The sequence below is a fragment of the Oreochromis aureus genome, linkage group 5 (genome assembly GCF_013358895.1).
Source record: "Oreochromis aureus strain Israel breed Guangdong linkage group 5, ZZ_aureus, whole genome shotgun sequence".
NCBI lineage: Eukaryota > Metazoa > Chordata > Actinopteri > Cichliformes > Cichlidae > Oreochromis > Oreochromis aureus.
The window spans coordinates 13,676,000-13,690,711 of NC_052946.1; the positions used below are offsets into that span (position 1 = coordinate 13,676,000).

At 41.4% G+C, this 14,712-nt stretch overlaps 1 protein-coding gene across 3 annotated transcripts; it reads right to left on the bottom strand.

The window, feature by feature from the left end:
- Window positions 1–8,060: 8,060 nt before the first annotated feature.
- Window positions 8,061–14,463, bottom strand: LOC116326395 (protein unc-119 homolog B-like). Of its 3 annotated transcripts, none has more exons than XM_039611840.1 (5): window positions 14,018–14,463; window positions 13,067–13,180; window positions 12,520–12,619; window positions 12,121–12,293; window positions 8,062–11,868 (listed from the first exon to the last, which is right to left on the bottom strand). In XM_039611840.1, the coding sequence occupies exons 1-5, from the start codon at window positions 14,250–14,252 to the stop codon at window positions 11,753–11,755; spliced, it is 738 nt and encodes a 245-aa protein (XP_039467774.1). In that variant the 5' UTR covers window positions 14,253–14,463; the 3' UTR covers window positions 8,062–11,752. The 3 variants fall into 3 exon arrangements, with proteins under 3 accessions (XP_039467775.1, XP_039467774.1, XP_031603505.1); XM_031747645.2 differs by having other exon boundaries at window positions 8,075–9,664; XM_039611841.1 differs by lacking the exon at window positions 13,067–13,180 and having other exon boundaries at window positions 8,061–11,868.
- Between the last annotated feature and the right edge of the window lie 249 nt (window positions 14,464–14,712).

Genomic DNA, 14,712 nt, shown 5'->3' on the forward strand with positions numbered 1-14,712 from the left:
GGCCCATTAATACCCTCCTGGATGTCTTCAAATGTTCGGACGAGAGAACGATTCAGTAAATAAACATTTCAAAAACAAGGATCTGATTTAAGACGCACAGAATCCATCACAGGTTATGCGCGCTAAAATTGTTTTTTGTTGCTGTTTTTTTAAATTTCCTTGTTAGGTCTCTGTCACTCATTAATAATCCCTTCACATCAGCTTAATGTATGAGCAGGGTTTGGGCTGCTTTACAGGAAGACATAATGGAAAAAAATGGCTTCCTGTGGTGCCAGGTTAGGCCTCAGGTGAAATGAAGCATCTGTAACCAGGATACAGTTTGTGAAACAGCCATCGCTGACTGGAAGCTGCTCTTTTATTTTCATATTGCATATGTCAGCGAGGTCCTGCTTTCTATCTGTGTAATATATTGGTTCTCACACGTGATCTCACTGAGTCATAATTAAATGTGATCATATATGATCTGATTTAAACTTGGGCCTACAATGTCAGAATGTTATTTGATCTTATATATAATGTAATCAGTGCCATAGTGATGTATCATGTGATATTACACAATGTAATGCAATTTTATTAATGTGATGTAATGTATACTGATTGATAGGTGAAGTGGATAACCTTCATCATGTCATTTAAGGCTGCTGAACCAACAGCACACTCCAACCATACCAATTAGCCAGGAATGGCTCAGGGAACACAGAGGTGTCAAACATAAAGCCCGGGACCAGAATCAGCCCCACAAAGAGTCCAGTCTGGTCCACTGGATAACTTTAGAAAATGTAAAGGAGGGCTTAAATTTTTTCCAGCTTTTTCTGCTGATGAGGCCCCGCCCCCATCCATTCATATCACACCTCAGTAATTAAATAACAAAAGTTCCTTATTTTTCACTGTTGACTATAGAAATTTTTTATTTTTTTTTTACAATGTGTCCACAATAAAATTATATTTTCTGTGAGTTCAGTTCTAGAATTACAGGGCAGTTTGTTCAATGACCTAACAACATTTTTTTTTCTGGAGTTTTACACATTTATTTCTTACTTACAGTTTAAGCCCAAACAGTCATGCTGACACATTTCTTTCATTAGAGCAGCATTTCGTTATCATGTGAAAAGAGTGAGATATAAGGTGGGAACTATCTATAAAATGAGTTTGGAATTCCTGACTAAGGTATGAACCGACCCGACTCCTGAATTCGATCTCAAAATGCCACCACAGCAAACAAAGGATCCACTACAAACATCCCAGTTCCAGACACCACTGGATATTCCTGTGATCGATGACTAAACACTGCTTTTTTTTTATCAGCACGAGAAAGACTGAAACAATATTGGGCGAGTGCTTTTAATGTTGTGCCTCATCCGTGTGTGCATCTCTTTTATGCAATGTGATGTAGAATGTCGTGTCCTAGTTCATTTGTATTGTTGTCATTAACCTTGCCCCCACAATCATTAGTCTTTTAAACCATCAGGAAGTCCCTCTTTTTAAATTACCCTCCATCCATCAACCATCTTTGCCTGAGCCAACCCTCATCCACCCTTAGTCCACTTGTTCCCTTCAACCTAGCACCCACAGCCATCCCTCCCATCAAATCAGGTGTTGCCACCTGTCTGCATTCTTCACCCCTCATTAATTCTTCATCCAGTTACCCAATCACAGTACTGCCCTCATCTGAAGTTGACCCTACCTAACCACCTTCTCTCTGTCTTACTACATGACAGGCCGCCCTAACCAGCTAAGTGGAAGATTAGCAGCTTTACTTCTAAGTCAGCCTTTCTCTTGGCCGCGGTTAGCCTGGTCAGCTGAGGCAGTTTCGTCACATACCTCAGCTGCTCCGGCCAAAGTGAAACAAGTGTAGCGCTGAAAAAGGAGCGTGAAGTGCACTTGTTTTCACTCACCACATTAAAACTCAGACACTGGAAACTAAAGGTTAACAGCATACTGCTGTCAAAGCTACAGGCCCAGGTTGTTTTGGTGAGCTTTATTGGCCAGGATTAAAAGTAATAATAATAAAAATCCATAAATACTTTTTTTCTGTCAAATCTGATCACAGCAGCAAGCAATCCCTTGTCTGTGTGTGTGTGCTGCAAGTTAGAGGACAGACTGAGCAATGATCAAACACAACCCTGCACCTGACTAAAAAGTGTTCAGTCATGAAGAGTTAACTTTTCCCACCACCGCATGATGATCTGTGCTTGTGCTGGTTCTGAGATGGGCCGCGGGGGGTTTGTGTGTGTGTGGCAGTGGTGGTGGGGGGGGTTGAGTCAGTGAGGAGAGGCAGGTCAGGGGGAGGGTGTGACTGGCCTGGCGGACCGTAGCGAGGGAACAGTATGTAGGACAGGGCCTTGCACTAGCTAACCTATCCTGGCTGGAGCCGTGGTTGGGTGTGCTGAATTTCTGCATGCATGATCAATGGCAGTGAATAAAAAAAAAGAGAGAGAGAGAGGAGAAAGACAGCAGCGTGGGGGAGGGGAAGGAACAAGTTGGAGCAACATGAAAAGATATAGATAGGTTAAAGGGAAAAAAGTTCTGGTTTTACCTGAACTGTTGTGATATTGAAGCGTGCTGGTTTCTCCAAGCGATTATTATTTAAAGACAAGAAATACAATGAGAGAACTGTTGGGAAACAGATTTTTGTAGCCTGAGAAACTTTGACTAAGTTGTTTTATGGGCTTAAGCAACAGCTTTGGCAGATTTTAGTGTGTGTGAAAGCAAAATTTGCACAGTTATTTGTGTGAGTGTGTGTGTCTGGGTAAGTGTATGAGAAAGGTTTTCAGTGCATTCATTCCATGTCTCATTTTGGCTTTTGCTCTATGCATCTTCATCCCTCTGTCTCCTTGTCACAGAAGTTTGTCCAATCCTTGGCTTTTGTTTCCTTGACTGCATCTGACCCAGAGTGAGATTCCATTGTTCGTGAGCGAACTTTGACCTCTCGGGGCCTGGGACCTGCTCTACGCCACCCTCCAGGCAGCTCTAAAGGGCGAGGCGAGAAGTGGCGTCGAGCGAATGGAGCTAGAGAGCCAGGTTCTGATCATCTGAAAAGCTAGTGGGGGTGCCTCGGTGAACAGTTTTTCAGAGCCAGGAGTCGTCATTTGAATGTGACGCAAAATGTAAACAAGCAACAAGTAGTTCCAGGAAGACTTCATTGAGTTAAACGTAGTCAATGGATAATGAAAAGGGATGAAAATGGAATGTTTGAACAAGCAAAAAAAAAAAAAAGAAAGAAAAAAAGAAAATCCTTTAAAGCGGAAGCCAGGAGGCCATTTTAAAGCGCTCCATTTGCTCTGGGTGTTTTTTCCACCTGGCAGGTGGCGAGCTGAAGAAATCATTACATGAGAGAGAGGAGAAGGGAGGAAACGAGCACACCTGTGCTTGTGCCAGGAGCCCCACCTCTTCTCCAATCACAATCCCTGCATCCCCCAGGGGAAGGTGTGGCAAAGGAAGAGACAAAGGGAGGAGTGAAAGGCAGAGGAAGGAAGAGATTGCGGGGGAGATTTACATGCCTCTCTTAACAGTTGACTGAGGGTTGAGTTAACCTTTTATTAATCAAACGCACACAAAACAAACTGGACTGGGGGTTCTGGGGAGACTTCCAAAGGTGGCTGTGGGCTTCCTGTAAGCACCAACACACCACAAACTATTTACCTTGATGACTATTTCTGTCTGACGGCCACATGAGTGTAAGCAGCGGCGGAAATCTGCACTGTAATACCACACAGACAGTTGGGCAGACGAATGCAGGAACAGCACACACACACACAAGCTGCACAAAGGCTTCTGCCTACACATCAGCAGAGACCTAACACTTAAAGACAGATTGTCAATACTGCTCTTGCCACCATGGAAATTGGTCGGGGAATCACAGTTTGTTAAAGGACCGTCTATCCATCACGGCTGCCCTGAGTGCTTTATTAACTTGCGGATAACTAATTATCTGCTATCTCTTGTCACATCTACAAAGCCTTGCTCATCCGCTAGGTCAAAAATGAGATCTTTATTTAAATGCAATACATAATACCTTAAAAAAAAAGCATTAAAGTAGGTTTTCACCTACAGGGAAACGACAGCGAGTGTTTACGAAGGTAGCTGTGATGATGAAGGTGTTTATTTATATTTACAGTACACGCTCCATCCTACATGTTTTCACCCTGACCTTTTTCAGGGGTTGAGATGATGTCACAGAGTAATTGCTGGAAATGACATAATGACACAGATGGAGTCACGACCATCTCTGAGAACATCGTTGTGCTGACCTAAACTAAGAGGACCGTGTGGTGACTCATCTCTTTTCTTTATAACATGGTGTTTAACACATGATGGATTTCGCACCAGGGCCTTGGAGAGCAACGACGGATGGAAAGATGGGAAAAAAAATCAAAACAAGAAAGGGAGAGTGAACATGAGAAAGACAAATAAGATGGGTTAGAGGTAGTGTGTGTGTGTGTGTGTGTGTGTGTAGGTAAGAAGAGAGAGAGAGAGAGATGGAGGGATGTGGCTGGATGCTGTTGTTGGGGGTGATGGGAGAGATCCAAGAAAGGCTGTTTTGTGTTGATGGCAAGAAATCCATACTCTCTCCAAAGTACCTTACAGTCACACACACACACACACACACACACACACACACACACACACACACACACACACACACACACACACACACACACACACACACACACACACACACACACTTACGAACAAGTGGAGTTATAGTGTGTCCCTGTATCTCTTTTAATCCTTTTTCCACTCCCCCCCTCCATTTCTTTTCACAGGACCTATCAACACCATTCCTAGCTGCTATTTATAGAAGACCACTGTCCCCCCCGTCCCCCTGCTTGCGTGTGTAGATCCGTATGTGTGTGTGAGTGTGTTTCAGGGGAACCTCGATAAACCTGTGCTTTTCACTCCTAATCTCAATGTGGCGCGATTCACTGAACAGGATATATGGGGAAGCCAGTTACAGAGATATACGTGTGCACGCGGGGGAGGGTGCGTGAATACGCTTGATTTATCCCACCTGTCCACTTGTTTCCGGTGTGTGTGTGTGTGTGTGTGTGTGTGTGTGTGTCAATCCACAACTGGCTGCTGAAATGTGTTCCACGAAGGCCTGGGAACACACAAATCATCCCTGGAAAGTGTGCTTATTTATTGCTGTGGATGTGTCTGTACGCACACGTGCATGGTAATTTTTGAGTCCTACTGGATATATCGAGATTCTTTTTATATCAACACATAGTTTAGTACAGTACAGCTGCGTTACTGCTGTGCTGCAGTGTGCAGGGCCTACAGCCTGATGGGAGGCTGTGGTTATTGATTTATGAGCTCACAGTTAAATTGCACCCTGCTTTGTGGTCTAATCAGCAACTGACACACTGAGTCTTCACACCATCAGTTTGTATGTATTTTAAAGTAATACTTTACTTCTTTTGAGGGGGAGAAGAAACTGCAAGTTTCATAAATTCATTCATGACCTAGGATCTGTAGGTTTCTTAAAGGTTTTCATGAGTGACATAGCTTATCGTTATGTATAGGATCAAGTAGGAGAGTACACCTTTAAATATCTCCAGATGTAGTAAACTAGTCCAACAAAACAGAAATATAAAACATATTTTTTATAACTTTGTTAACTCAACTACCAAAACGAGTTATTCACTGCCTACTGAAGTTCCAACTGAACATCAGTGTGGAAGAAAGGCGATTTAAGTAACTTTGAAGGGCATGGTTGTCAGTGCCAGACAAGCTGGTCAGAGTATTTCAGAAACTGCTGATGTACTGGGAATTTTCACACAGAATCGTTTCTAGGGTTGAAAATGCCTCGTTGATGCCAGAGGTCACAGGAGCATGTCCAGACTGATGCAAGCTAATAAGACCACAACAGTAACTCAAATAACCATGTGTTACAAACAAGGTATGCAGAAGAGCATCTGAGCAGACAGCGTTTGAACCTTGAAGTAGACACGTTACAGTGGCAGAAGACCACACCGGGTGTCACTTTTGTCATCTAAGAACAGGAAACTGAGACTACAGTTGACATGGGCTCATCAAATTTGGATAACAGATATGACGAAAATGTAGCCTGGTCTGATGAGTCTCAGTTTCTGGCTCAACATTCAGATGGCAGGGTCAGAATTTGGTATTAATGACATTGAAACATGGATCCATCCTTTCTTGCATCAGTGGTTCAGGCTTGTGGTGTAATAGGGGATATTTTCTTGGTACACTTTGGGCCCCTTAGTACCAAACTAACCATTGTTTAAACACCACAGCCTACCCGAGCATTGCTGATGACCTCGTCTATTCCTTGACGACCACAGTGTACCATCTTCTGATGGCAGCTTTCAGCAGGATAATGTACACAAAAGTTTAGCTCATCTCAAACTGGTTTCTTAAACATTGCAGTGAGTTTACTGTACTCAATCCAACAGAGCACCTTTGGGATGTGGTGGAACGGGAGATTCACGTCACGAATGTGCAGCAGACAAATCTGCAGCAGCTGTGTGACTGCATGTCAATATGGACCAAAATCTCTGAGAAATGTTCGCAGCACCTCGTTGAATCTACGCCATAAAGAATTAAAGCAGCTCTGAAAGCAAAAGGGCAACCAACCAAATACTAGCAATCTGTATCTAATAAAGTGGCCCTTTATGCAACAGGGGAGCTGCTAGAGATGAAAACAGATGAAAACACCAGACTCACTGTAATCAAATTATTTTCTCTTAGCAATAAAATTTTTTTTATCATCTTTCTCCTCATTATTTTCCATTTGCGAATTGTGTCCCCAGCTTTATTGTTTTTAATAATTTTCCTTCTCACATAGTTTCGCTCACATAGTCAGTCACCGTTAGCAAATGCTAGTAGCTAGCACTCTGCTAGTGGCTAAAGAGTGTTGCTGGAAAACAAATAACAAAACAAAAAAAACAGAAAATGAATGCTGCATCTAAACAGCTTTTTCTCACACTTTAAAACCAGCTCTCCTTGTGATGTCCACACTGTCTGAAACGCTCTTATTATTGTAGCTAAATTTATTTTTTAACCACTTCCTGGCCACAGTTGCAAAACAAAGATTCAGGAAATCATTTAAGGATGAGCTAAAATGGTTTTTATGTCACGTCTCCAATCTGATGTGCTATTATAAGATATATTAAAGGTGTATTCAAGGATGGTGAAAATGTAGATTCGATGACAATGATTTAATGTGCCTGAACACCAGATCAAATAGGGTGATAATGAGCAAAGGATTTACTTTGAGAAACAATAGGAGAAAGCAGGTAGGACTTGAACGGGCAGTGCATGTATTGTTACATATGCAGTGTGTGTTTCTGTGTGCATGTGTGTGTGCAGCTGTGCAGTGCCAGAGCAAAGGGAGGAGAGAGCAGAGGGGGTCCATTATAGGTCTTTGTGTGGCTCAGATTGTCCTCTTCTATGGGAAAGTGGAAACTCAACACTCCAGTCCAGAGGTCTGGTTACCAGGTGAGAGAGAGGGAAAGAAAAGAAAAAAGGAAAAAGGAAAAAAACACAGCGTGAGAGGGAGGCAATGAAAACTGCATAGGTGTGGAAAGAGAAAACACCATGAGACTTTCAGCCTAGGAGCTGGAAACAGATGGAAACTGAGAGAGATGAACCCTGATACAAGATAAACAACGATCTGATTAAAATCACAAGAGTCCAAAATGGGATGATCAAAGTGGACTCATTTTTGAAATGTACTGCATGAAGCCCTGCCCCAAGTTAACATGACGTTATCAGTTTCATGTCTCGTGTATAAATCAGTCATGCATGAATATAAGGAGCTCAGATCATGACTTCATTTGAAGCCCTAACCAAACACAAGAAATTAATGCAAACTTGTCCCACCACAATGATTAAAAAAACAACAAGAAAAAAACAAAACAAAAACAAACTTAAAGCATAAAACAACTAAACTGACACCGGTGGCACTAAATGTATTATGGTACAACTCCTCCTAGTGGCCATGTTTGGGATATTCTCATTTCAAACTGAACTTTTCCCATTCTGACAAATGAAACAAGCTTCACACATTTTCTACCTGAAAATTTACATTTATTTAATCATTTCACTTTTTTACAAATTATATATATATATATATATATATATATATATGTATATACTTTACAAACACCACCTTTAACCCCGAACACCAAAGTTTACAAATTACCAAGAGATAGTATGCTGTCCAGTTAGGATAAAGACAAACTCAAATATCAGACATAATCAAGCTTTTAAGATGTTTGTGATAAGGAATTGGAAGTACAGATAATCAAACCTAAATGTTCAGAAAATCTTCACTTTTATTGATTGCTGTCACCAAGAAAAGGGGACGTAATTTGCTCATTTCCAGATTAAAAGTAGTGCTGCGTGATTCACATTTTCTAATAATCCACAATTACCTTACAGTGGGATGTCCGCTGTCTGAAACAAGCCATTTTAAGCTCCCTACCCCTGTTAAAACAATTTACATTTGATTGTTGTCTCTTGCAAAGACAAGGTTTGAATAGCAGGTGGGTGGGGCCGGTGTGCTCACAGTGAGAGATGACCATCTTAAGGAAATCACAGCTCTGTGGCATCGTACAGAGCCAAGAGCTTGTGGTGATAACTTGTACATATGCTGACCTTGTTATCTGCGACCTTGTTATAAATCAGCATCTGTTAGCGTAACGCTAAATGACAGAAAATAAGGACAAACATAACAGCTCCAATTTGAAATAAGGAAACCAGGACATCTTTGGGACACTTCTGCTGCTCTCTGAAGATACCAGGGGGAAATTTCTACTTGACACGGCCTTTCTTAACGAGCCGTCACAGAACTGCAAAATAAAAAATAAATAAATAAATAAAAAACAGTGATAATGTCAGAAACCTTTGGTTGAATTCAAAGTCTTATACAGTACTACTATTGACGTGTCTGTTTGTGTGGGCGGAGAGGGAGCTAGGGAGGGGGCTGCAGGAGTGACCATGTGCGTTTGACAGGAGTGTTTTTGTGGATGGCTCCTCTGTTTCTCCCCCGACATTGTCTGGAGTGGATTGTGGAGGCGGCAGCTCTGAGAACAGCTGCTTCTGACAAACCCTGTGTAAACACTATGTGTGTCACTCGGGGATTGAGTGTGCATGTGTGTGTATGCAAATGTGTGTGTGTTCACTCAATGGCTGTTAGGACACTTATAAAATTGTAAAGAGAAGACTAATGTCCATCTGATCGATCTGAGCCACGTGTTATACACGGCTGCAAATTGCAAGCTCTCTCGGATTTGAAAGATTTCTCTATAATCAAAAGCCTATAAATTAACCCATCTGTAACCTCACACTAATGCAAAACACATCTCCTGAAAGTGATTGCAACGAATGGTAATTCATCTTTACAAACACTGGAGGCAACTGAACCGTGTCTGCAGCAGCTCCCGGGCCAGGTATGAGTCATATGTATGTTCAGAAACATGCATGTGTGCGTGCCTGTGTATATATCAATAAAAGTGAGCAGATGGGCGTGTATGAGCGTGTTCGTGTGTTTGTGTGTGTGGTTGCACGCAAGCAGGCAGACATCACTGTCCTCCGTTGTAAGCATAATCTGCCTTGTTGTGCATGACCAGTCTATTCTCGACAAAGTAGAAGCTGTCTGACCGAGTCTCATAAGGACACTCCACCATCTGACGGACTGCAAAACAGATGATAAATGCATGTCAGTGAAAACTTTTTGAATATCCATGTAAGTAAAACTTAAAAATAAAAACAAAACAAAAAAACACTTCAGTAACTCTATCGCTCCTTGAGAAAAGGCTCAGCAACATCACAAGGTATAGTGTATACATATACTAGATACACAAGTAAATATAACTGTTTATTAAAACAGTAATGCTGTGTGCATTATACACTGTCATGTACGCTAACGTACTGCAAAAGCAATAAAAATGACATCTTTCAAAGTGTTTTTTGCTTCTTCTTTTTTAAAGTTCTTTGTGTTTTGCTTCATCTGAGCCCTCTGTGATAGTCGAGTGTAGATTACCAGACAAAACTCTGGCAAGAAACTGACACAGACTGTCTGGATTTCGACTATTTTTAGCTAGCTCGTTACTGAAGCTTCATATTAGCTTTGGCTAAAGTTTGTTTCATGTTGTTGCTTCAGGAAGGATTTCTTCCCGGCCAGAGTGAAGAGTGGCAACTATCACAGCAGCCAAGAACAGTTTCAAAGTACATATGGCGTTTATGGTTAGTATTATAGTATTAAGCCAGGATTAAAAACCTAAACCATGGCCAAGTGTTGAAGAAAATGACATAATGTCTCATACAGAAAATCTGTGTGATGTTCTGGATACAATTAGAGCCGCATTTCCAAAAACACAACACTCTGTAAAATTTATTTCAGAGTCTATCTAAAAAACATGTTGGGATGGGGGCAAACAAAAGCCTGGGAAAATAAGTGGTACTAAAAAAAATATTTTCTGACTGACCTGCTAAAGTGGTAGCAGGTCAGCAACATGACTGGGCATAAAAAGAGAGGCAGAGGTTGGAAAGAAAAGCCTCTGGACTTGTTTAACTTCCCTGAAGACGTTACACCTCTCATCCGAAAAGCTTCTTCAGTTCTAAGACCAAATGGTGGAGAGTCCCAGGTATTTAAGCCCTAATGGGAGCTGTCTTCAAGAAACCTAAAGAAGTCCGGTCGCTTTTCCTTCCGAGCTCCTTAGATTACCGTGACCTGCATGACTGCATGAGTGTCTCAAAAGTAAAGATTGGCAGAGGTTCACCAATCTACAGAAAAACACTGAACAATTGAACACTGAGCAGTTTCAGAATAATGTTGCTCAGTGTAAAGATGTGAAGACTTTAAATATATCATCATCTACAGTACGTAATATCATCAAGATTCAGAGAATCTGGAGAAATCTCCATGCGCAGTGGACAATGGCCTTCAAGCCTTCAGGCAGCGCTGCATTAAAAACAGGCATGATTCTATTCTGGAAATCATGGACTCAGGAATACTTCCAGAAATCACTGTCTGTAAACACAGTTCACTGTGCTATCCACAAATTCAGGTTAAAGTGCTATCAAGTAAAGACAAAGCTATAATGTGCACATGATCAAGAAATGCTGAAGAGGGAACATCTGGATTGTTTTCAGTTCCAAACCCTGCATCTCTAATGGTATGGGGGTGCATTAATGCCTACTGAATTAGCAGCTTGCACATCTGGAAAAAGACACCTTCAAAGCTAAAAGGTATATACAAGTTTTAGTGCAACGTATTCTCCCATCCAGACGACGTCTTCTTCAGTGAAATCCTTGGATATTCCGGCAAGACAATGATAAACTGTGTACTGTGTTTATTACAATAGCATGGCTTCATTGTCGAAGACTTCTCACCAACTGAAACCATTTAATACATCATAAAATTGAAATTGCAACAAAGTTTCTAGTTATAATGTAGTTATTTGGGACTGCTCAATAACTAGATTTCTATATTAGATAAGAATAGGATAACATTTAGGTCCAGCACCTGGTTTCCTCAGTTCCCAGAGATCATTTATGGACTGTTGTTAAAACCAGCAGTCCATAAATGATTGTGTAACACATTTTAGAGATGTGCTGCTGTCATCAAATTTAAAAGGATCTCTTTTTTTTTCTTAAAATTGTATTTTTTTTTTATTGTAAACATTTGATATGCTTTCTATGTTCTTCAGTGAATAAAATATTGGTATAGCAGATATAGGAGCAAATCATTGCATTCTGTTTTTATTTACATTTGACAGTGTCACAACTCTTTTGGAATTGAGGTTGTCTGGGAGGTCTGGCTTAATAAAACTACAAATACCTTTTGGCAAGCTGCCCATGTGTTCATCAGTAATGACGTCGCCAGCAAAAGTCCTGCTAAAATGTAACCAAATGTTTACTGTTGTGCTTAGATGCATGACAAATATGGGTTTAAAGATCAATTGAAGCAAATGTCAAGAATAGGAAATGCTGATGTATTCCTTTGGTATGTGCACGGTACAAAATGCCAAAAGCTAGTCTTCTTCTAGACAATCGACATTTGATAAAACGCTATAAAATCTCCACGTGGGAAGGTTTCGGCATTTGTATGCTCTTGTTATGGTTAAAAGTTTTAAAAAGGTGACTCACCCAGGCTCTCAGACAGCTGAGGGAACTCATAGATATGCTCACAGGTATTACGGCTGTTTGGGATGCAGAAGCCAAAGTCAAAATCAAAGCTCTTCAGCAGGTGATCACGGAAGTAGTGCCTTTCGATCATGCGAAAGTTGCTTAGAGGCCGGTTCCCAACCGTGAATTCCACCCTGAGTGAATAAAGTAAGAAAGAAAGAGGAAAAAAAGGAGATCAGGGTGTTAACAACTGCAGGTTTTGCGTTCTTATAGAATTAGAAAATTAGAAGCTTATTACAGTCACATGGATAAAAATAGTAGGCATGGGTGTGTAGCTGATAGAAGATAATGCTGTAATTGTTTTCATTGTTTGCGTACGGAGCAGATGAGGTGTGCGTAGATTATGCGTGAGTCACTCACGTGGCTCCCACGGTCCGCAGCTGCAGGAATGCTGGGGTGAACTGGTAGCGTACAAACCGGCCTGTGCTGGCGTCTGACTCTCTGTTCTCCTCATCATCATCTGATACCGACAAGATTAGGCAGAGACGTTTTCTATGATCCATACTGAAGACTATTTTTAATCAAAATAACAGGTGACACATGTTTCCAAACCCAGCTTATTAAAAACCATTTAGGAACCCTTGTCAGGCGGGTTAACCCTTTGGAGGCAGCTACTTATGATTGTCACCTGCACCTGCATTACAGAAGCTACTTTTGATTGCTCCCTTATTCATAAGGGGTGACCTCCACAGAACCCTTCCTGATTTGTGTTTCCCCTCAGTTCCAGGTGTCTCCTCCTGGGCTTGAACCAGGGATTTCCCTCTGTTTTGTTTTTTGCTTTTTGTTTTTTTGCTTTTTAGGCAAATAAACAATAACAACAACAACAAAAAAACCACTATACTATGGAGCTAATCTGCATCTACATTACCACATAAAAAAACACAAGCAGTGAGCTAACACACACTACCTGTATGTGGGGGTTTGGCAATCTCAAATAGGACCGTGTCTGTCTCCAGGTCTCTGATCTTGAAGCGGACAAATTCGATGTTGTAAATATTGTCCTCGGGTTTACAGAGGTACCCTGTAAATAATGAGAGAGACCAAAGGAGTTATTCCCCCGTGTCTGTTTGTGTGGGCGGAGAGGGAGCTATCGCTCTTAAAATACAAAAGCAGGCTGCTTTTGCATTTTTGCAAAATGTGTTACAGACCATGCTCAGACTCTGATTACACAGCTTTGTGTGCACATTTGCACATGCAACTTTGAATATATACACATACACGGTGTATTTTATGGCATACAACCATAAAATGAGTGGAACTGTGGAGCTTTTGCCTCAGTGCAGGTCTATCAGCAATCAAAATACACAGCCTCACTCTGTGTGCTTATACTAAAGGGTAGATCAATATAAGCATTGATCGTCCTTTTACAATTTAGTTATGTCATAAACAAAGACACGATCACACGAAGCTTGTTATTTGGCTTCCACGATTTTAATTCTCTTTCTTAGATCATGTGCTCCCGACAGCTATACATGTAGGCCATAGCACAGATAGGGATCTACTTAACTGGATTTTTTTTTAATTTAACGAAGACCATACCTAAGACCACCCAGATCAGCCCCACTGTGTACACAGCAGTGCTTAGTTTTGTTTGTCGGACATTTGTGAGGAGTTTAAAGTCCTAATATGATCTTTAGCACTACCCAACTGTGACAATAGAAAACGTCTGCTATTTATTACAATTCAAGTGCCCATTAAGACGCTTAAAAATAGAAAGTCTGGCTAATGACGTAACAGTTGTTTGTGTTGTCAGATATGTATTTCTCCTCTCCGTCTCGAACAGCATGTTATTACGGTATCGCTTGCTCTAGATTTATGTCAAAATTTAATCTGCTGTTTCAAAGACAGAGGCTCAAACCTCGAGTAGCTACTCGAAGCCCCAGCACGTCCTCCGGGGTGATGTGTCCAGTCTGTGCCCGGAGGTCTTCCTCCGTTACGGCCCTGCCGTCCACCTGCTGGCTCCTTCGGGACTTGAGCCTCTTCAGAACTCCTCCGCCTGTCTTGCGGTCCCGCGGAGGAGCCGCAGTGCCGTGCCCGCCGCTGGTGACATTTTCAGCAACAGGCTGGTCGCCGCGGGATTTGGCTCCGCTCATCCTCCCGTTCTCCTCAGCTTCCCTCCTATTTAAACGAGAGCCTATCTAAAGGCTTGAAAAAGAAGAAGAAGAAGATGGCGCCGTGGATGTCGAATGTCGAGAGAGCGGTGGGTGAACGGTCAAGCTCTTGTTTTTGTAAGCGCATGCTGTACAGTTGCCATGACAACCCGCTTGGCGAGCCCAGAGCCCGGTGAACTGAAGGAGAGAGTGTGGAACTTCCCCGAGACTTCCACAAGAGGGGGTGGATGATGCATTAGCTCTTAAACCGGAAATAAAATAAAATAAAATAAAATAAAATAAAATAAAATAAAATAAAATAAAATAAAATAAAATAAAATAAAATAAAATAAAATAAAATATTCATACATGAAAAAGCTATATCAGCTACATTAATCCAGATGTGCCAGTTAATAATAGTAAGTTTCCATCATGTAGAATGAATTCTTTGCTTATCAGTACT

Coding starts and splice junctions, on each gene's coding strand:
- LOC116326395 (XM_039611840.1), bottom strand. CDS start 14,252: ATGAGCGGAGCCAAATCCCGCGGCGACCAGCCTGTTGCTGAAAATGTC. Junction 12,620..13,066: donor TGCCAAACCCCCACATACAG/GTAGTGTGTGTT, acceptor TGTCGGTATCAG/ATGATGATGAGGAGAACAGA. Junction 11,869..12,120: donor TCAGCTGTCTGAGAGCCTGG/GTGAGTCACCTT, acceptor GTTACATTTTAG/CAGGACTTTTGCTGGCGACG.